Source organism: Pristis pectinata, chromosome 25 (genome assembly GCF_009764475.1).
Source record: "Pristis pectinata isolate sPriPec2 chromosome 25, sPriPec2.1.pri, whole genome shotgun sequence".
Lineage (NCBI taxonomy): Eukaryota > Metazoa > Chordata > Chondrichthyes > Rhinopristiformes > Pristidae > Pristis > Pristis pectinata.
The window spans coordinates 22,576,498-22,599,964 of record NC_067429.1 but is presented as its reverse complement, the minus strand read 5'-3'; the positions used below and the strand labels follow the sequence as shown (position 1 = coordinate 22,599,964).

At 41.5% G+C, this 23,467-nt stretch overlaps 1 protein-coding gene across 1 annotated transcript; it reads right to left on the bottom strand.

Moving 5' to 3' along the window:
• Positions 1-10,650: 10,650 nt before the first annotated feature.
• On the bottom strand, positions 10,651-23,419 carry phb (prohibitin). Its single transcript, XM_052038538.1, has 6 exons — positions 23,253-23,419; positions 19,828-19,989; positions 19,352-19,494; positions 17,787-17,903; positions 12,083-12,178; positions 10,651-11,489 (listed from the first exon to the last, which is right to left on the bottom strand). The coding sequence occupies exons 1-6, from the start codon at positions 23,338-23,340 to the stop codon at positions 11,274-11,276; spliced, it is 822 nt and encodes a 273-aa protein (XP_051894498.1). The 5' UTR covers positions 23,341-23,419; the 3' UTR covers positions 10,651-11,273.
• Positions 23,420-23,467: the final 48 nt, after the last annotated feature.

The following is a 23,467-nucleotide window of genomic DNA, read 5'->3' as shown; positions in this document are numbered from 1 at the left end:
TCCACCTTATCCATACCCCTCATGATTTCATAAACTTCTATGAAGTCACCCCTCATTCTCCTGTGCTCCAAGGAATAAAAATCCAGCATGGTCAACCTCTCCCTATAACTCAGGCCCTCTAGTCCGGGCAGCATCCTCATAAATCTCTTCTGTACCTTCTCCAGCTTGACAATGTCTTTCCTATGACAGGGTGACCAAAACCATACACAATACTCCAAGTGCGGCTTCACCAACGACTTATGTAAGTGCAACATAATGTCCCTACTTCTAAACTCGATGCCCTGACTGATGAAGGCCAGCATGCTAAACGCCTTCTTCACCACCCTGTCTACTTGCATGGCCACTTTCAATGAACTGTGCACTTGTACTCCCAGGTCCCTCTGTTCCACAACACTCATCAGTGCCCTGCCATTCACTGTATAGGTCCTACCCTGGTTTGAATGTCCAAAATGCATCCCCTCACTAATCTAAGTTGAAATCCATTTGCCATTCCTCAGCCCATCTCCCTAACTGATCAAGATCTCTTTACAATTAATTATAACCTGCTTCACTATCAACAAGACCCCCTAATTTAGTATCATCAACAAACTTGCCAATCGTGCCATGTACATTCATATCCAAATCATTTACATACATAATGAATAACTGAGGTCCCAACACTGACCCCTGGGGCACCCGACTGGTCACAGGCCTCCAGTCGGAGAATCGACCTTCAACCGTCACCCTCTGCTTCCTATTCTGAATCCACCTCGCTAGCTCCCCCTGAATACCATGCGACCTAACCTTCCAGATCAGCCTGCCATGCGGGACCTCGTCAAAGGCCTTACTAAATTCCATATAGACAACATCCACTGCCCTACCTTCATCTATCCCCTTAGTTACCTCTTTGTCAAACTCCAAAAGATTCATCAGACATAACCTCCCATGCACAAAACCATGCTGACTATTCCTGATCAGGCCTTGACACTCCAGGTGATGGTAGATTTAGACATTAAAAATCTTAGCCATTTTCTGCGGCTCCACACATAAGTGGCCCTGATAGTCTTTTAAGAGGACCTCGTCTTTCCTCAGTCAACCTTCTACTGTCAATATAACTGAAGAACCTCTTGGGATTATCTTTAACCCTACTTGCCAAATTCCCTCCAGTAACTTCCCTACAACTTAAGTCAGGCTCATCGACCTGTAGTTCCTTAGCCTGTCCTTACTACCCTTCTTGAACAATGGAACAACATTAGCCACCCTCCAGTCTTCTGGAACTTCACCAGTGGCTAATGACAAAGCAAATATCTCTCCAAGGGTCTCCACGATTTCTTTCCTGGCCTCCCATAAAGTCCGGGGCTGCACTTGGTCAAGGCCTGGGGATTTGCCCACCTTAATGCATTTCAAGGCTGCAAGTTCCTCCTTCCTTGTAATAAGCATATGATCCAAGACCTCACTACTTATTACCCTCATTTCCTTGGCATCCATGATATTCTCCTTAGTAAACATAGAGGAGAAACAGACATTAAAAATCTTAGCCATTTCCTGCGGCTCCACAAATAAGTGGCCCTGATGGTCTTTAAGAGGACCTCGTCTTTCCTTAGTCAACCTTTTACTGTCAATATAACTGAAGAACCTCTTTGGATTATCTTTAACCCTGCCTGACAAATCCATCTCATACCCTCTTTTTGTCCTCTTAAGCCTGGTCCTAAACTTTTTATATTTGTCGAGGGATTCATTTGTACCCAGCTGCCTAAACACAATGTACGTTTCCTTTTTTATCCTGATCAGAACCTCGATATCTCTTGTCTGCCAGGGTTCCCTGAACTTAATATGTCTACCCTTCACCCTAACAGGAACATACTTCCCCTGGACTCTTGATATGACTGTTTTAAAAGCCTCCCACTTGCCAACTGTTCCTTTGCCTTTAAATATAGTCACCCAGTTGACCCCAGATCCTGCCTAATGCCCTCAGAGTTGGCCCTGCTCCAGTTTAGGACTTTAACCTGTGGACCTGTTCTATCTTCTTCCATAACTATATTAAAACTAATAGAACTGTGGTCACTGGACCCAAAGTGCTCCCCAACTGCTACTTCAGTTACTTGGCTCACCTCGTTCCCTAAGAGGAGGTCTAGTATTGCCCCTTCCCAAGTAGGTTCCTCTATGTGTTATGTGAGGAAACTGTCTTGGACGCACCACACAAATTCTGCCCCATCTAGGCCCTTTGCACTCTGGGTGGTCCAGTCAGTACCAGGTGTATTGAATCTCCCACCAGCACTACTCTACTATTCTCACAACTATGTGCAATTTCTCAACGCATCTGCTCCTCAAGTTCACGCTGACTATTGGGGGGGGAGGGGTGGTCTATAATAAGCTCTACCAAGGTGACCATCCCCTTCTTCTTTCTAAGTTCCACCCAAATGGTCTCGTTAGATGATCCCTCAAGAATATCCTCTCTAAGCACTGCTGTAACGTCATCAAAAAGGCAACACCCCCTCCACTCTTACCTGTTCCCCTGTCATGCCTAAAGCATCAGTATCCTGGAACATTGAGCTGCCAGTCCTGCCCTTCTCTCAGCCATGTTTCTATTATGGTCACAATATCCCAGTTCTTAGAGGCAATCCACGCCCTCAGTTCGTCCGCCTTACCTGTTAAGCTACGTGCATTGAAATAGATGCAATTTAAAGCAGGTGGTCCTACCTGCCCTTTTACTATCCTGATTGCTGGGCTTACACACTTTGGTTGCTGCATGTACCCCTGTCTCCTCACTTACTTTGATCTCTCACGTCCCACCCCCTGCCAATCTAGCTTACACCCTCCCTGGTGGCAAAAGCAAATTTCCCCGCTAGGATATTGGTCCCCCTCTGGTTCAAGTGCAACCAGTCCATGGTGTATGTGTTGCCCCATTGACAGGATAGTCTCACCACAGTGGTATACAGATTAGAGAGAATAGCCCTTGCTGTCCTTTACATTGAGCCTAGACCCCATTAAGTCTTAGGCCATCAGGTCAAACCTGGGCAAGTAAACCTCCTCCTAATTACATCCTTTCTCAGCTGATGTATCAATGGTCCTCCATGATGAACACTGCAAGTTGCAAGGACTTTCACAGTGAATGGTAAAGCCCTGGGGAGTGATGTAGAACAGAGGGACCTAGGAGTACAAGCACATGGTTCCTGAAAGTGGCTTTTGGCATGCTGGCCTTCATCAGTCAGGCCAGTGAGTATAGAAGGTGGGATGTTGAAGTCGTACAGGACATTGGTGAGGCTGCAATTGGAGTATTGTGTTCAGTTTTGCTCATCCTGCTACAGGAAAGATGTCATTAAGCTGGAAAGAGTGCAGAGATTTATGAGGATGTTGCTGGGACTCAAGGGGCTGAGTTATGGTTGAGCAGGTTGGGACTTTTTTCATTGGAGTGTACGAGAATGAGGGGTGATCTTACAGAGGTGTATATAATCATAAGGGCATAGATAGGGTCATTGCGCACAGTCTTTTTCCCAGGGTTGGGGAATCAAGAACTAGAGACCATAGGTTTAATGTGAGGGGGAGAGGGGAGAGATGTAATAGGAACCACCCAGAGAGTGGTCAGTATGTGGAATGAAATTCCAGAGAAAGTGGTTGAGGCAGGTACATTAACAACATTTAAAAAGGTAGTTGAACGGGTACACGAATAGGAAAGGTTTAGAGAGATATGGGCCACATGTTGGCAAATGAGACTAGTTTAGATGGGAATCTTGGTTGGCATGGATCAGTTGGGCTAAAGGGCCTGTTTCCATGCTGTGTGACCCTATGATGTAGAAAGTCATCTGGGTGGTGGACTTCATTGTCCATCGCCAAGGATGGCTTGTTTGCACAATGACGGACTGGGCAGGCTGAGTTTTGAAGGACAGAACTGCCTGACTGGGTCCGTAACAGATATTGAGGGAACCAACATGAAGGATAAACCTACTTGACCTTGTCCTCACCAATCTACCTGTAGATACATCTGTCCATGACAGCATTGGTGGAAGTGACCACCACACATCCTTTGCAGAGACTAACTCCCAAGGACACCTTCCGTCATGTTGTCTGGCAGTACAAATGTGCTGAATGGGATAGACTCAAAACAGATTTGGCAGCTTAAAGCCAGGCATCCATGAGGCTCTGTGGATCATTGTCATCAGCAGAAACGCACAGCTTGTGGTCCGGTATATCCCTCGCTCGACCTAGATTGGAGACCACATCTCTAGATTACGTCTGATAAATTAACTGCTGCGTCCCTAGTATGGCGCTCTATCCTAAGGTGGCCAGAGGCTGTACTCGTGCACTGGAGGGGGTGGTGAAACTCATCAATGCCTGCCTTCACTGAGAGAAGGCTCCCAAGATATCAGAGATGGTCCACATTTTACACGATTCATTTGGGGGGCTTTATTGTCAAAGAGCGGTATTGTGCACTTGTGGTTGGTTGTTAGTGGATCGCTGTTTTCAGTGTAAGGCTATACCTTTGTATGATTCAGTGAACAAATCAACGATGGCCTGGAGCTTGGCCTCTAAACATGCACATAGACGTCATCTGTGCACTGCGGTTCAGGGAGTGGGGTTGAAGTGATCTCAGTTCTGGAGTTGAGGTGATGCCAGACCATAAGATAATAAAAACATTAGTAGTTGGAACATTAGTAGGCCATTCAGCCCGTTGCGCCTGGTCTGCCATTCAACAGCATCATGGCTGATCAGACATTTCTCGTTCACTTTCCTTTCTCCATCCCTCTCGATCCTCTCACTGACTATCTCAGCCTTCAATCTGGCAATCTCTTCCATCTCACATCAAAGTGGACATACTCATACTTACAATTGTTACTAGTATCACATTTTTAGTTTGTAGGATGTTTATGGCTCTGGGAGGCTATACGATCCACCTCATCTAATCCAAATTCACCTTTAGTCCTGATGAAGGGTAGCCAGCCACTAGAGAGAACTTAAAGGCTATTGGACCTGATACATTAACTCTTCGTATCTCCACAGACGCTTGTGACCTGCTGAGCAGTTCCAACATTTTTTTAAAATTTCAGATTGCTAGCATTTATGGTATTTTGCTTTGCTGTTACATTTATAGGTTTATCATTACCACGCTCTTCATGGTCAATGAAATATTTATGAGTGTGGTTATGATTGTAATTTGGGAAAATGGATCAGTTCAGTACATTGTGTAGAGAATTGTATTTGCAGTTAAGAAGTTTAATTCATATCATTGCTAATTATTGCATCATTGCCGGTTGCCTCCTCCACCCACTGATAACGTTAGGTTCAAGACAGAAATGGTTGAAGAATTCTGGTAGGAAAATAACCATTTAAGCAAAGGAAGGCAATATAAATAGACAACCAAGTTTGAGGGGAGCTTGGGCTAAATGGGGATTTCTATTGAATGGAATGCTGCAAGTTTGAGAAGTTTTCCCTTTGGTACTCACCTTGTGCTTTAATGATTAGCAATGACATGCTGCAGCAAGAAAGCAGCTGAAGGAAAGCCATCTTTCTTCTGCTATTGGCACAACACACGCACATGTATTTAGTTGATGGACTTAAAGAATTGGTGTGGTGTCAGATGTCAGTGACTTTTTACTGATGCCAAGTAAATCTTGCGTGTGGAACTGTATGTGGGATTTAAATAACTTGTGTCTTATGGCCGGACTCAAGTTACTACTGGTTTATGTGTTATGGTAACAACACAAAGAAGCAATTATGAACTGTGCTGGGTGTCATTAAAAGGCAGACTACTGCAACATGACTTACTTCAGTTCTAAGAAGATTAGTCATACCGTTGCAGAACTCTAATTAGAAAAATACCATGTATCATTATAACTGACACCAGGTGAGCATTCAAAATCAAAGCATCAATTATAGCAATAGTACAATTCACACACCATTCCATTCAAAATTCTCTAATTTGTTCAAATTAATTACTCAGAATAAGTAGAGTAGATGTTGAGAGATGAATCCACATTGCAAAACAAACTCAGACATAGAAAATAAATATCTTCTCATATTCTATCCAGCAGTTTTAAAATTACTACTTATTTTTTCAACATTTCAAAGATTTGCAGTTTGGTCATTTTGTTTTTAGTTTTGAGAAGCCTTGCATATGGTCGCTGTTTTATTATGCAAGGCAATATCTTAAGAAAACAGTCACACTGGGAATTGCACATTACAAGCAATGAATACAATCTGAGATTTGTGTCACACCTTAAATGATTATATTATTATTCCACATTATAACTGCACAAATCTCTATTATGGAACCATTTTTAAGAAACTTTTATTGCTTGATAACTCATGATAGCAAAAGTCTTGATTGCGCTTTAAAATGGTTTGCACATACATTATATACACACACATTGTGATGTATTCATCATACGGGGTTGTACAATCCTGAGATAGTTACATAGACTTAAACTAATTCCCCTTTGTCAATTTACTATGAACTACTTAGCATTAGCTTCGCAATTAGCATTAACAGTCAACAAATGGAAGAGAAACTATCTCACGTGCATACTCAGATTGGTGGCATCTCGCCAACTGCGTAATTCACTTTAAGACCCAAACCACAGTTAAAGCTCAGTCTACCTCTTCATCATCAGAAAACACCTGGTTAAAGACTTCATAGGAAAGTATTTAACCACTTTGGTTACAACATTTGCAAAATTTAAAATGTAATCCCATGAACAACCCCAGAACACAGACATTACAACCTTGCACAGTACAGCTTTACACTTACCAAGGCAAAGCTTGTTAGAAGCCCGTAGGTGTCAGCTGTGCATTTTTATTGATGACTTTTTGTATGCTGTACAGTTCTAATACCAGTTTGTTGTTGAAATTTAGAATTGGCACATTTCATAATCCCAGTACACATTTGCCATTGGTAGAGTTACATTCTATGCCAGAACCCAATTTTGGGGTCCATATGTCTGTGTTGCAATGATTTTAATAAAATGTCCTGAATCAGTCTGAGTGGAATTCAAAAAAGCCTCCTACAGCAGTAAGGTGGATGGCTTACCTCCACATTCAACTGTTTGTTAGCAAGTATCAACACCATTAACTTTTGAAATGGATTCTCATGACTTTTGTCATGAAATACCCTCTGCATTTCATACTGTCAGACCTTTGATTTCCTTTTCATCAGCACTAGTACCAACCCACCCATACCACCAGGCCAACTCAACACCATCTTCCTGTCTGCTTACATCTCCAGCTGAGCCCTGTTGGCTATTATTTGGAATGCTAATGCCCTGTAATGGATAATGGATATCTCCCAAAAATTTCTAGAAGGGATTAAAGTCAAATGTTGATCCAAAAGATATCTCTAACAATGGAGCACACCCTGCACTGTATTGAGGTGTTAGCTGAGAGTATATGCTCATCACAAGGTGAAGCTTGCAGCTCATCACAAGATGAAGTTTCCCCTAACAGAGGCAAGTGCTATTGCCAAGCCAAGGTTAACACCGCAATATATTTGCCTTGCAAGTAAATATATTCTTGTCCCTGGATCTGTATGGTTCAATGGCAATAAAATGCTTTATCATCATACAGTTAGGGTATGGCGTGACCAATTCACCTCAAAAGATTTCCACTGGTCTGCAGAAATGCATATTGGCATCCTCTCATCCTTCTTAATGATGGGCAGCAAAAACTGCCTTTGTCACTTAGGGTCCATAAAGCTTCAGGTGGACCTCAAGTTGTGTCAGTATCATTTGGCATTTCTACTGAGACTATATCACCAATAAAAGTTACAGAGCAAGGGGTACTATTTTTCTTCCCTTCCACCCTCAGAGATGATCATTTCACAATGACATACTTTGTAGTCAAGGACTTGGCCTTATATAGTTATGTATGTTGGAGGAGTTTGACTGCCTTTGAACCAAAGGGAGTAATGTTGGGATCGGTTGGCTGAGTTAGTGACCCAGGGTTCAGCGTCAATGTGACTCTGACCAAAACTTGTTCTGCAGTTAAGGGGACCACTCTGGTCAGTGCTGGAAGTAGAAGCAAGGGTGTGTGATGCAGTAGTCATGATCCAGCATACATTGTTTACTTGACTGGTGGAAACAGCAAGCAGACATCAAGCCTGAAAGGTGCTCCAAAATTTGTCCTTTAATTATTATGATGAATTAAATTTTTCCTTACCACATAGCTCATCAAGTCCATGTTGGTTCCAATCCCATGCCCCCACTTATTTTCCCTGTAACCTTTTTTTCTCACATATGCCAATCAATTCTCTCCCACCCCCTGACTCTCCTGCCACCCACCCATACAGGGATAATTTACTGTAGGTAATTAACCTACCAACCAGCACATCTTTTGGATGTGGGAAGAAACCTATTCATTGGAGTAAGTACAGACTCCATACTCAGCAGCAAAGGTCAGAATTGCTCGGTTGCTAGAGCTGTGAGATGGCAGCCCTACCTGTTGTGTCAGCTGTCCTATCTAGAGTACGGGACACGTGGCTCAGCTGCTTTATATTTAAAATAAATGAACTTGCAAATATTCCCCACTCACCTTCTTTGTCTGACCTGGAGTTACTTCTGTTTGAGATACATGTCCACCCTGATAGATACTGCTTCAATATTCCTACAGCAATCAATAGCTTTCGGCAGACGAGCCCCACGCGTCGAGGCTGCATTGTTGGAATAACCTACTTGCATTGCCCCGTTGAAGCTAATAAATAGTTGGAAACTTGTACATTTCAAACTCCAAATCAATGCCCAGCTCTCTTTAAAGAGTTTCATTTCTAACAACAAAAAAAAATCATTCCTGGGCAAGTTGTACAAGTATAGATGGGGAAGAATGGTAATGGCATCAGTTAAAGGATCAAGTACATTCGATGGCAGCAGTCAGACTGCAAACCAGTCACAAATCAAAATCATAAAACTTGCATATCACACGATCTCTTCAAGCAGCAGAAAAAACTCCCACTTTTTGGCAATGAGACAAATGGAGAAGTAATGTTTTCTGCATGATAATGGACGAGGATCAGAACTATAAAGAGGTTAGAACTTTAAAATCATTGAAAGAGTACACATCTCTTAAAGGGAGCACTATCCTAGGTGGCTGGCTCCCCCTATTGGATGCCCTATAATTGTGATCTTTATTACATTCAAAAACTCTCATTGATCTGGAGTTTGACATTTACCAGCAGTTACAATCACATTAACTTCAAGAGAACAATATGGATTTCTCCAAGTAAGGCAGGAACAGGCACCCCTGCACTCTAGATTTGAGATTACACAAACAATCTGTTGGGGCTGACTTCCACATCTTTGCTTCCTTCAAAATAGCTTTAAAATTTGTCTGAGATTTAAGGGCAGAGATGGAGTGGCTTTTCCAAAACTTTAAACAGTGGCCATTCATACATGTATTCAAGAGCAGGGGACCTTTGCAATGAGCTCACCTACATCGCAAAGCTCATTTTAAAACCTCTGCTGCCACTGTGTGGCTAGACAAAAGTACTGCACCAAATATTTTAGAGGAATAATCCTGGAAAGAATTCCCAGAATTCTACAAAATTTTCACTACATATCCCATCTTATCAAAACAAACTACCACTTGCACAAGTTAAGAGTTCCTAACCTTTGTAAACAAGTTCAGTGACAACTTAAAACTCCACAGTCTGGGTTGCGAGGATTATACTCAATGTTGATGTTCAAACTGAGTTGTCAGCACATCCCCTCCATCTTTGTTGCCCCCCCCGCCAAACAGAGAAAAAGAGGGGCTTTATCACCGAGTTGTCTGAAATTCTATTTAGGTAGCAGGCTCAAATCCTACTGAATGAGCTTAGGAAATTACTAGATCACAAGTTTGCTTGCAAAATTTCACCCTTGGGGTAGCCCAATGAAAATGCTAACAGCAGCAAGGAAGAATTTGTTCATGCAGAGCAAAGTGATTCCTGGAACATTACTTACTCTTCCTCTACTCACCATTTCAGACTAGATCATGTCTGCCTTTCATTCCAGCACAGCTCCCACCTGATCCCAAGGGACCCAGGTATCCTTGCACACATCATTGAAAGCTAGCATATAGGTGCAGCAGGAAACTTAGGAAGCAAATGGTGTGTTGGAAAAGCATTTGAGTACGAGAGATAAGTTTCTACCATTATACAGGGTCCTGGTGAAATCATAGTTGGAGTATTGTGTACAGTTTTGGTCTCCATACCTAAAAAAAAAGATATACTTGCTTTAGAGGGAGCACAATGAAGATTCAACCGGGTGGTTCCCAGGATTGCTGGTCTGTCATCAGGAGAGATTGAAGCAACTAGACTACTATTTTCAAGAGAGGCAACCTTTGAAATGTACCTAACTGTTACGGACTCAACGAGGTAGATGTTTTTCCTGAGTTGTTAAGAACTAGGAGTGGCAGGTTTTAGATGTCCAAAACTATTATTCTAAATTAGCTACTAGCATGCAGAATCCTTGGGATGATGGTTTGACTCCTTCCTGTCAAGAAAGGATTGAAATGTTTATCTTGACCCTCTTCTCCACAAATCCCCTCCCTCAACTCCACAAAGGGACTCAGCAGTAAAGAAATTAGAATTAAGTCCATCTCACCACATTGTAGCACTGCACATTTGCATCTATTCAATGCCATTCTGCACATGCAATTTATAATAGCAGTATATCGCCACAATTAAAACTAAACAACTAGCACAAAATATTAGTGACTTCAGTATATTTATTGAATTAAAAAACAAATTACCTGTGCATCCATTACAACAGTCATTAAATACAATTTTTCAGACTGGCTATTCAAAGCACAGAATAGATACAGAAATTCTACAGCATTTTGTATTGAAGGAACAATCATTACTTTCATGCTTTCATTGATTTTAATCCACATTTCAATTTTACACCATGCTTTAACACAATGTGTATCATTTTGCTCCACACTAACTTTTATTACTTAAATTCTGCAATGTTCCACATTATTTTGTGTGAATATAGCTTTCAGTACTTTTCTAAAAAAAATTTTGATAACATAACTTTGGATCTTGGTCATTTGAATGTTTTTTTAAATCTGGCAATTCCCTCAGCAGAGAGAATAAACCTCATCAACCACAGCTGACTAAAAAGTCAAATCACAGCACATCGGAAAGAATGCTGAAAAAAATTAAACATTGAACCAATCATTGATCTATTTTTCCTAATGTAATTCTTTCTCACCCTGGTCTACCAATACAATTTTTGTTTTGGTACAAAAAATTGTATTGAGAGGAAGGACATACATATAAAAAGGTTTAGCTATTTTGGACACACAACACATCGTGACAAAGGTCTTTGTTAATGTGGGGGCAGCTGGAGTAATGTTGACTGACCGGATGGTAAATAGGTTACATTGCGGGACCTTGCGAGCTGGAAGGCGATATCTTCAGCAGCTTCCAGTTTTCTCAGTTCAATCAAACCATCCCCGACTTGTGAGAGGGAGTCAGCGATCAGTTCTGCAGCTTTGGAGTCCCCTTCTGCAGCAATAACGGCTGCTTTCTTCTGTTGCTCAGCCTGTCCAACAAAACAATGTTGCAATGCCTTACAGAAGGAAAATTGTTTCTTTGCCTAATCTGTATACATCAGTGCTTATACTCTGCCAGTTTCCTCCCACCCTAGCTTTTATTAGCATGTTCTATTCCCTTCTCCTTAACAAATTTATCCAATATCCCCTAAAGACATCTACATTATTCATTTCAACTATTCCATGTGGTAGCTAATTCCATATTCAAACCATCCTGGCCACAGAAGTTTCCCCCAAATTCTTTACTAATGAACATCTTAATGGGTGATTCTTTAGTGCAGTACTACAGAAACATGCAGCACCTCAAAAAAAGCTTCCACGGTTTTAAGATTTGTTGCAATTACAACACAATATAAAAATATTTAATTTCTATTCATTATGAGAAACTAGAATTATCTTTATGCAAGATTGTTATCTAATTGGGCAGTTAACTGCAAGTGGGGTAGAGTGAACTGCTAGAATTTGCCAGATTAGAGGGAATGACTGCTCAGGTTGACAAGCTTAAAACTTCTTACTAGTTTTACTCTCATAAATTATTTGTTTTCTTGTTTGGATTGCAAGTAGGTATGCACCCAGCACTCACCTTTTCTACAATAAATCTGGCTCGCTCAGCTTCCTGTTGTGCAACCTGTTTCAGCTCCACAGCCTCTGTGAACTCTTTGCCAAAGGTCAAATGAGTCTATAGAAAAAAAAGTGGGATCAGAATATAAAATGGATGATCAAACACAGTCAGCAAACCAATTATACAGAAGTTTGGAGATTATCTTCCCTATTTTCAGAAAGCATAATTGCTGTAATTCATGCAGTAGATTGACAATGAGGGAAGTAGGATTTGCTTTGTGCATTTTCATCCTGCATTTTTTAAGTGAGACATTCTTGCAGAGATTGTAAGATCATGGTCCCACTGCTAAGTAGTAGCTGCTCATGGTATATTTACTGGGGTACAGAATTTTAGGAATCAGAATCTCAAAAATTCAGCATTCTGAAAATTGGATTCTCAAAATTGTATCAATGGGATAAATGGTGAGAATTTTTCCCATTGATACAACCTCACAACACAGAATTGTCAAACATCATCTTGTACTGATCAGACACTTTTTCACCAGAGTCAGACTGCATAACCAAGGTACAATTATGCATTACCATATACACCTCAATATTATGTTGGCTACTTTAATATACCCAGTTTTGTTCTGAAAGCTTCTCTATATATAGGTTCACATGTAATGGATCAATTACAGTCACTCACATACACTTGCTCTGATTTGCTTTTAAACTACATTCTTCCACCAACAATCACACTCAAATCACCTAGCAACTTCATTTGTCAAAAAATCTGCAATCACCAAGTGCATATTTACTTTCAGTTTATGGGAACCTCATTGCACAGCAGAGACTAGTAGCTGTCAACGAGTAATCTGGATTTGAAGCAGCTCTAGTCTAAAAGGCCAGTTAAGTGGTGGTTCTGAAAACTTCAGTTTTCACCAGAACAACCCAAAGTGAAAACTTAGTAAGCAGCCACCATTACCCTAAATGCTAAATTATGTCTTCCTGCTTTAGACATCCTTCACTTATTCCTTTTCAAGTCTGCAGAATTTGAAGTAATTCAATCTATAATCCTTCTTCCACCCACAAGTCAACCAATGCTTCCAGGGCATTGCTATTGTAATACACGAAGCCTCTTTCTATTGCTATATTCATTTATTATGTTAGCATAAGACACCACACAATGATCATCAGAACATGTGCAATTCTAGGCTGATTTTTGATGGATTATGTACCAGAACTTGAATTCTCAATTTTCTAACTCAAGATTGAAGTCCTGCTTTGGTTTGGATACCATCCAAATCTAAAGTACTGAAGAGCTGAGGGATATAAATGACAGCCACAAGATCATTGTACCTTTCAAGTGAAAACTGGATAAATATTAAGGGTACAGGATGGAAGGAGAGCATGGATGAGCAGGATTAATATAGAGCTGTTTTAACAATAGCACCAAAACACAAGGTGAAGAGCATTTTTGGAGATGATATCTTTCAAATGAAAGAAAAACTGCACATATTTAATTGGAAATAAAAATACAATGGAAGCAAGTAAAAAAAACACTTAGTACTCTGACTAGTATTATCTCCTTAATAAATATAGAAACCAAATTAACTGTTCATTATTGAAATTTGCTGTGAGGCATCTTAAAGGAAGCATATTATAATAAGACCATAAGACATAGGAGCAGAACTAGGCCATTCAGCCCAGTCTGCTCCGCCATTCGACCATGGCCGATTTATTTCTCCCTCTCAACGCCATTCTCCTGCCTTCTCCCCATAATCTCTGATGTCCTTACTAATCCAAGAACCTATCCGCTTTAAATATACTCCATGACTTGGCCTCCACAGCTGTCTGTGGCAATGAATTCCATAGATTCACCACCCTCTGGCTGAAGAAATTCCTCCTCATCTCTGTTCTAAAGGAACATCTGGTCCTAGACTCTCCTATTACTGGAAACATCCTCTCCACATTCACTCTATCCTGGTCTTTAAATATTCAGTAGGTTTCATTGAGATCCCCCACCCCCTGCCCCCCATCCTTCTAAGCTCCAGCAAGTACAGGCCCAGAGCCTTCAAACACTCTTCATACATTAACCCTTTCATTCCCGGGATCATTCTTGTAAACCTCCTCTGGACCCTCTCCAATACTCCAAATGTGGTCTGACCAACGCCTTATAAAGCCTCAGCATTACATCCTTGCTTTTATATTCTAGTCCTCTCGAAATGAATGCTAACATTACATTTGCCTTCCTTACTACCGACTCAATCTGCAAGTTGACCTTTAGGGAATCCTGCACCTAGGACTCCCAAGTCCCTTTGCACGTCTGATTTCTAAATTCTTTCCCCATTTAGAAAACAGTCTACGCCTTTATTCCTTTCACCAAAGTGCATGACCTTACACTTTCCTACACTGTGTTCCATCTGCCATTTCTTTGCCCATTCTCCTGACCTGCCCAAGTCCTTCTGCAGACTCCCTGCTTCCTCAACACTACCTGCCCCTCCACCTATCTTTGCATCATCTGCAAACTCGGCCAAAGCCCTCAATTCCGTCATCCAGATCATATAACGTGAAAAGTAGCAGACCCAACACCGACTCCTGCAGACCACCACTAGTCACCGGCAGCCAACCAGAAAAGGCCCCCTTTATTCCCACTCTTTGCCTTCTGCCAGTCAGCCAATCTTCTTTCCATGCTAGTACCTTTCCTGTAATACTATGGGCTCCTATCTTGTTTAGCAGCCTCATGTGGCACATTGTCAAAGGCCTTCTGAAAATCCAAGTAAACGACATCCACTGACTCTCCTTTGTCTATGCTGCTTGTTACTGCCTCAAAGAATTCCAACAGATTGGTCAGGCAAGATATCCCCTGAAAGGAAACCATGCTGACTTTGGCCTATTTTATCATGCGCTTCCAAGTACCCCAAAACCTCATCCTTAATAATGGACTGTAACATCTTACCAACCACTGAAGTCAGGTTAACTGGTCTATAATTTCCTGTCTTTTGCCTCCCTCCCTTAAAGAGTGGAGTGACATTTGCAATTTTCCAGTCCTCTGGAACCATTCCTGACTCTAGTGATTCTTGAAGATCACTACTAATGCCTCCACAATCTCTTCAGCTACCTCTTTCAGAACCCTGGGATGCAGTCCATCAGGTCCAGGTGAATTACCCACCTTCAGACCTTTCAGTTTCCCAAGCACCTTCTCCTCAGTAACAACGACTACACTCACTTCTGCCCTGACTGACGAATTTCAGGCGCGTTGCTGGTGTCTTCCACAGTGAAGAATGACGCAAAATACTTATTCAGTTCATCCGCCATTTCTTGGTTCCCCATTACTGCCTCTCCAGTGTCATTTTCTAGCAGTCTGATGTCCACTCTTTTACTCCTTATATACTGAAAAAACTTTTGGTATCCTCTATTATCGGCTAACTTAACTTCATATTTCCTTTTCTCCCCTTACTGCTTTTTTTAAGTTGCCTTCTGTTGGTTTTTTTTTAAAAAGCTTCCCAATCCTCTAGCTTCCCACTAATTTTTGCAATATTGTATGCCCTCTCTATTGCTATTATGGTCTTTGACTTCCCGTGTCAGCCACGGTTGCCTCATTCTCCCTTTAGAATGCTTGTTCTTCAGGATGAATTGATCCTGCGTCTTCCAAATTACTCCCAGAAACTCCTGCTATTGCTGCTCTACCATCATCCCTGCTAGAGTCCCCTTTCAATCAACTTTGGCCAGCTCCTCTCCCATGCCTCTGTAGTTACCTTTACTCAACCGTAAAACCAATACATCCGACTTTAGCTTCTCCCTCTCAAATTACAGGGTGAATTCTATCACTTCCTCCCAAGAGTTCCTTTACCTTAAGCTCCTTAATCAAATCTGGTTCATTGCACAACACCAAATCCAGAATTGCCTTTTCGCTAGTGGGGTCAACCGCAAGCTGCTCCAAAAAAGCCATCTCTTAGGCATTCTACAAATTCCTTCTCTTGGGATCCAGTACCAACCTGATTTTCCCCAATCCACCTGCATGCAGAAATCCCCCATGACCACCGTAACATTGCCTTTTAACATAACGCTATTACAGCACCAGCGACCTGGGTTCAATCTGGCCGCTGTCTGTAAGGAGTTTGTACGTTCTCCCTGTGTCTGCATGGATTTCCTCTGGGTGGTCTGGTTTCCTCCCACATTCCAAAGGCGTACGGGTTAGGAAGTTGTGGGCATGCTATGTTGGCACCGAAAGCGTGGCGACACTTGCAGGCTGCCCCCAGAATATTCTACGCAAAAGATGCATTTCACTGTGTTTCAATGTACATGTGACTAATAAAGAAATCTTATCTCCTGTTGTAATTTGTACCCCACATCTTGGCTACTATTCGGAGGCCCATATACAACTCCAACAGGGTCTTTTTACCCTTGCAGTTTCTTAACTCTACCCACAAGGATTCTACATCTTCTGATCCTATGTCACTTCTTTCTAAGGATTTGATTTCATTTTTTTTAACCAACAGAGCCACCCCACCCCCTCTGCCCACCTGCCTGTCTTCTCGATAGGATGTGTATCCTTGGATGTTTAGCTCCCAGCTGTGATCTTCTTTCAACCACGACTCTGTGACACCCACAATGTCCTATCTGCCAATTTCTAACTGCGCTACAAGCTCATCAACCTTATATCATATACTGCATGCATTCAATATAACATCTTCAGTCCTGTATTCAACACCCCTCTTTTCAAATTCTTATCCCTTTCTACACTTTGTCTTATTCTTTATTCCGGAGACTTCAATAACCTCTCCTGCACTCTCTTTCCCTTTTACTTTATCCATTCTTTTCCAATATGTTGAACCCACCTCCTACTATTTAGTTTCTAGTCCTTTCTACCAAGCTGCTTTATCGTCAAGCAGCAATATTACCTCCATCCCGTGCACTTCTGTTCTGGGATATTCAAACTTCCCATAATTACATCATATTCTGTTCAGTGATGAAAGACACAATAAAAATTATACTGAACTTTAAAGTAAAAACAGAAAATGTTGGAAGAACTCAACAGGTCAGGCAGCATCTGTGGAAAGAGAATCAATTAATGTTTCAGGTCTGAGTCCATTCACCTTTAAAAAAGATGAAGAGTCACAGACCTGAAATGTTAACTGTTTCTCTTTCCACAAATGCTGCCTGACCTGCTGAGTTTTTTCACATGTTCTGTTTTTATTTCAGACTTCCAGCATCTGCAGATTTTAAAAAAATATTTGCATTTGCCTCAGTTTCTCGCTGAAAACTATGAGACTGCTGTTCCTTAATTCCAATGTTAGAAATAAATCATCTTTAATGGAGTTGATGTTTTAGACCATATTTGCGTAAAAAGATTTGGACTGCTCTGGGATTAAATGCTATAATAACGTTTCCCAAACTCAGATTGTTACAGTCATAATTTTTGGAGATAGATAGTTGTATAGTGTGTCGACTTCAAAAGCTCAGAATTCACATTTCATACAGCTTTTTAGCAAAGACAACTGTCATTGTCACCTCCCTAACCCCCCCCCCCCTTCCTCCCCCAGCTATTCCTAATATAACAGAAGCAATCAAATTCATTACTGGAACAAAATATATCACAAAAATCACAAGATTTAACTTTACTGGACCATGGTTTAAAATTTCTTCTCAAAGAATGTTTAAAGTTAAACTACTGAAGCACAATTGAATAATCTAAACAGCCATAAAAATGCAGAGAAAGCAGATGAAAAGACAAATATTACCAATGACACATCATCCAGGATGAGTCCAAAAGTAGCAGCTCTCTCTGTCAAATCTTCGCTAACCTGTCTGGATACCAGCTCTCTCTGCGTGATCAACTCACCAGCATCAAACCGGGCCTGGAAAGTTCACAATTTTGCATTGGTTTAACAAATAAATTATAATCAGAGTAGAAATCACCATAAATTATATTACATCTATGATAACATGAAATCCACTAACATTGGATATTTCTGTTTTAAGTTACATTTGGATAAATACATGGAAATGAATCCAATTTAAAATGGTACAATTCAAGGACAGCATGTGGAAAAGCTACGGATCCATGACACATACATGTGGGTGTTTAAATTGATAGAATTAAATAAGACAGGAAGAATGTAATTGGCAGTATAGACGGGGTGGGCTGAATGGCTAATTTCTGTGCCATTTGTTCTATCTGAAAACTTGTTCAGATGATTAATATTCATTCCTCCAGCTCAAATACCTGCCTGGATATGGATGCAATACATTGCTGTTGTGCAGAATTTAAAATCAGTCCTCTTTTTATCTAGGTAGATTGGACTTTTAAATATCTATTTCATTATTGGAATAATTTAGAATATTGTTGGAATAAACAGGAACAATTTATAAATAAAAATCTATAGTCAAGAATAAATGCAAATTTTCCAGGAGACAGCATCACCATTACTTGAAAACAATAAAGCACATCTTGCTAGTGCAATTTTAAAACTGTACCCAATCCAATATCCTGCAAAAGGCTGAATAAACAACCCTTGCCATCTATTTGAAATAGTAAATGAAACTGTGTACTATTTAACATACAGCAAATATAGAATCATAGAAATTTATAGCACGGAAATGAGCCATTTTGTCTCACCTTGTCCACGCCGACTGTAATGCCTATCTACACTAATCCCATTTGCCTACATTAGGCCCATATTCCTCTAAACCTTTTCTATCCAAGTATCTGTCCAAACACCTTTTAGAAGTTGTTATTGCATCCACCACCTCCTCTGGTAACTGGTTCCAAGTAATCACCACATTGTGGAAAAAAAATTTACCCCTCAGATCTCCTTCTCTCCTCTCACCTTCTTTTGGGTTTATATGCAAATTTCTCCAACATCAATACCTATTTTGCACACAAAACTGCCTGACCTCCAAGCCCTATAAAGTGGTCTACTAGCTCAATGAAGGGTGTGCAAATGAATATTACCTGCTGGCACTTAACTCTGTACAGATCCTACACCCACCCTCAACTTCTTCATTTCTGTTGAAATAGAGGTTGACAGAAAAAGTGTAACAACCAACTGCTGAAGCAAACGTGTGTTTCCAGCTTATCGCAACTTGTAAGCAAAAAAGAAAAATTAAGGGGCAAAAGCTATTGCACTGCAGTCAAAGCAGCTAAAGTACAGTTCTGGTGTTTAGTTTGTGGTGAAAAATTTCCATTGTGGACAGGTCAGACTGCAGAACACTGGTTTTGTAATGTGCAGCAAATGTAGAATTAAAAATGTTCATACAAGTATTTATCCTTATTCCTCATCACTCTAAACAGCAAGACACTCACAACAACAGACTTCAGGATTTCTGTTGTGATAGATGGCAGGACTCTCTCATCATAATCTTCACCAATGGTGGTGTAAATCCTGGGTAACTGGTCAGTCACTGGTCTGAAGAGAATACGCAGTGTGATGTTTACATTCTGTAAATCTGTAACATAGGGAAACAAAGTTGGGCAATTCAAGACCATTGTGCAAGTTGCAGCCATTTCTTGCTTAACACTGCATTAACTGCTGTAACACATTCAATTTTGTACTCCATTGTGGCTTCATCATTTTTAATTTAATATAAAGGTAGAACTAACTGCCCATTTTGACAAAAATCTATATTGCTATCCTACCAACTCAACTGCACATTAACTCTTCAAATTCTCAGTATATCCCTACTAATCCTCAAGAATATCATATTTTACAATAACGTAGTAAGATCAGTACAATGTTAATTAATAAACCAAACATAAGCAAGCATAATTCCTATACTCACCTTTGCTACCTGTGACAACTGGAACATTTCTTGGTTGTGATCGGCAGTCAAAAATGATTGGTCTTTGTACCCATGGAATAAGGAAATGTGTGCCTTCACCACTAACCAGATCTTGAACTCCACGAAATCGATCAAATATCACTGCTCTGTGCCCAGCATCAACTAAGGAAATAAAAGTCAGGTATCACTTTTCTTTAAAAAAAGGATTGTAGGTTCACTTTAAGTGGCATTTTATATACAACCCTGGGAGGCAATTAAATGCTCTTTCTTAAAAAAAACCATGGCAGCTTTGTACTCAGTCACAAAACAATGGGATGCATATGACTGTAACCACTTAACAGCACCTTTCCAAACTCACCTAAGGACCAATTGTTCATTTTGGCCTTCTTCGCTCAATGTTACTAAAATGATCTGGTCATTACCTCAATGGCAAAGCTGGAAGCCTGCTGTTTGTAAATTGGCCACTATGCTTTCCATTTTATGCTTCAGTGCTTAATTGGCCATTCAAGAAAGGTCCTGACCCGAAAAATTGACCACTTGCTTTTCTCCACAGATGCTGCCTGGCCTGCTGAGTTCCTCCAGCATCATAGTATTTTTCATCTGCTTTAAATCACTTGCCCTCATTTGGCAGTTACATACTTCAGGGAAAAAAATAAACACACAAATACAATCTGCTCCATTTTAAAAGCTTTGTCTGATGCTTAATTAATCAATTCTGATTATTGATAATGGAAATAATTTTCAATTTGTCAGTGAGGTGAAAACAATGTGTCACTATGTTTAAAAAAAGGCATTCTACCAAACCTATTTGTGTTCCACTCTTGCAAGCTGACTGCCCATAAAACTAGTACGTTTCAAATATAGTTTGTTGGCCTAAAGCACTTTGAAGAAACCTGAAGCTGTGAAACATACTATGTAATTGAAAGGTCATTCTTGAATGGAGGAACATTTTGATTGCGTCTGTACATGAGTTTGTAGAGACGGAGTTAAATCACTGGAGGGGGAGCAAGACTGCCTCCATGAAATCTTCCAAATCCAATGGGAGGGAAAGTAAATCATCGTCAGTGGCCTCTCCCAAGAGAGCATCCTCAGCATCGAGACTTTAATTACAAAGAGACACAAGAGACTGCAGATGCTGGAATCTGAAGCAACAAACTATTGCTGGAGGAACATAGCGGGTCGAGCAGCATCTGCGGAGAGAAAGGAATTGTTGACGTTTTGGGTCTGTCCTGATACAGGGTTTTGACCCAAAATGTTGACAATTCAATACACTCCCCCCCCCCCCCCCCCTCACTCCCGATGGGGGCCACAATGTTTGAATGACATCAGACTCTGGAAACAAGCACTCAATGACAAGCTTCATCAGGGCAAGAAATTACTGGGAAGAGCTAAAATCCCAAGGTCGATCCCAAAGACTCCTTGGAAAAAGAAAATCACCTACTTGCAGAAGCTTCTGGCCAAAGTCTGCTCAAAATGAGGAAGCAGCATGTTGGGCAGCACTTACTAACTCAGGTCTCTTCATCAGGAGTACAAGGAAGCCCAGAAGTGTCAGGAATGTAGCTCATCCCAAACCACCTACTCATTAGACCATTCTACTACCTCCTGCCCCATCCATGGCAGAGCTTGCAAACCCAACGTTGGTCCCAGCCACTTCAGAGCCTACAGAATGAGAATGGAAGTCACCCTCAATCCATAAGGGACTGCCCTGAACGACAAAATTAATTTCTGCATCCATGGAAAATATTCAGAATGATACAAATTTCAGTATCAAGTGATCTTACCAAGCAGACAGCAAATACAATCAGTTGAATTTGGTAAAATATTAGAGGATGTTCTATTCATTTTAGAGCATTGGATTTAAAAGGAACATTTTAAATTTGGGCATCCAAAAGGCCCCATAGGAGGCAGAATTGGATTCTGATGGTCTGAAATATCCCCAAGTCCTCCAGCTTTAGCAAGCCAAATAACCAACTCTGCTTCAATGAGGAATATGTCAGGGCAAGCTGGAAGCATGACCAGACCCACCAGAAACTGGAGATACGAAACTGGTGAAGCTAGAACATAAGGTTACATGAATATTAAACAAGCAGTAGTCAGGGTGAACAGTCCTACATTCAGGCAACATCCTGGTGAACCTCTTCTGCACACTCTCCAAAGCCTCCAAATCCTTCCTGTAGTGCAGTGATCTGAACTGCAAATGATGCTCCAAATGTGGCCTCAAAGTTCTATACAACTACCACGACTTCCCAACTTTTATACTCAACAACCCATCCGATGGCGAGTACACCATACAGCTTCTTTACCACCCCATCCACTTGTGTTACCACTCTCACTGCAGTGGCCAGGCAATGAAGCATAGAAGATAACGTTCAGAAAAATAAATTACAGCAGCTCAAGGGCAAATAGGGTGTGCAATAAAGACAACTTATTTTCCCTTGAAAGGCTACAAGCAGAGTGAAGCCTTCAACTGTTCCAAGTGCATCTCTATGCCATGGTTTAAGTTTCCTTTACTAGCGCTTTTATGGGCTATCAAAGTGCATTCATTTAGCATATGTATACTAATTGCAAAACATAACATGTCCACTACCACAATCCCGTAAGGGAAATATCTTGACATCTACACTTTATCATTGCCCATTAAAAACTTTTACTATTGCATTCCACCCAATGTGCTTTCGTGAAAAGTTAACAACTACATCAATTCAGAACAATGACCCTTCATGCAGGCATGGTAGTGTAGCAGTTAGTGTAATGCTATTATAGCACCAGTGACCCAGATTCAATTCCAGCCACTGTAAGGAGTTTGTATGTTCTGCCCGTGTCTGTGTGGGTTTCCTCTGGGTGCTCCAGTTTCCTCCCACATTCCAAAGACGTACAGGTTAGGAAGTTGTGGGCATATTATGTTGGCGCTGGAAGCATGGCGACACTTGCGGGCTGCCCCCAGAACACTCTACGTAAAAGATGCATTTCACTGTGTGTTTCAATGTACATGTGACTAATAAAGATAGCTGATCAGTTGAGAAGATATTGTCCTCTGGACAACAGCAAAATGGTTAATGCTAATTCCTAGCTCCGTATAACCAACCGTCCTCCAAGTCAGCAAACTCCAAAGTATTAAATGATCTTTTGCCTTCAGCCCAGTTAGGAAGTTTTACACGTGACAGAACAAGTTTGCAACTTCTGAATCAACTTGCAGACTGCATCATGCCGAGGCGCAGCGTGGGGCCTGGACCCAGTCGCCTGAGAGCCACGATAAAGGCTCGGAAACAGCTGCAGAGCTCCACTCGCAGGGCCTGGAGCGGGTCCCCGCTCCCCGTCCCCCGTCCCCCTACGGCAGCTCCGGCCCACAGGCCGGGCTCCCGCGGGCGAGCCTGGGCCCAGGGAGCGGGCCCCCACCAACAACCTGACGCCGGGGGACCGCTCACCGTTGTAAAGCGCCGAGTTCACGATCCCTCCGGCGATGGCCAGCCCGAGTCCAAACTTCCCGATGGTTTCCAGAACTTTCCCGGCCATCTCTGGCTTCTCGGAGCAGTCCCGGACAACGAAGGAGACAGACGACGCTCGCCAGCCGCCACGGTCACCCACACGCTCCCACTGCGCAGACTCGCTCCCTGCAGCAGGCAGCAAATCACAGCTCACC

Coding starts and splice junctions, on each gene's coding strand:
- phb (XM_052038538.1), bottom strand. CDS start 23,340: ATGGCCGGGAAAGTTCTGGAAACCATCGGGAAGTTTGGACTCGGGCTG. Junction 19,990..23,252: donor GAACTCGGCGCTTTACAACG/GTGAGCGGTCCC, acceptor TTATTTCCTTAG/TTGATGCTGGGCACAGAGCA. Junction 19,495..19,827: donor AGTTGTCACAGGTAGCAAAG/GTGAGTATAGGA, acceptor CCTATGTTACAG/ATTTACAGAATGTAAACATC.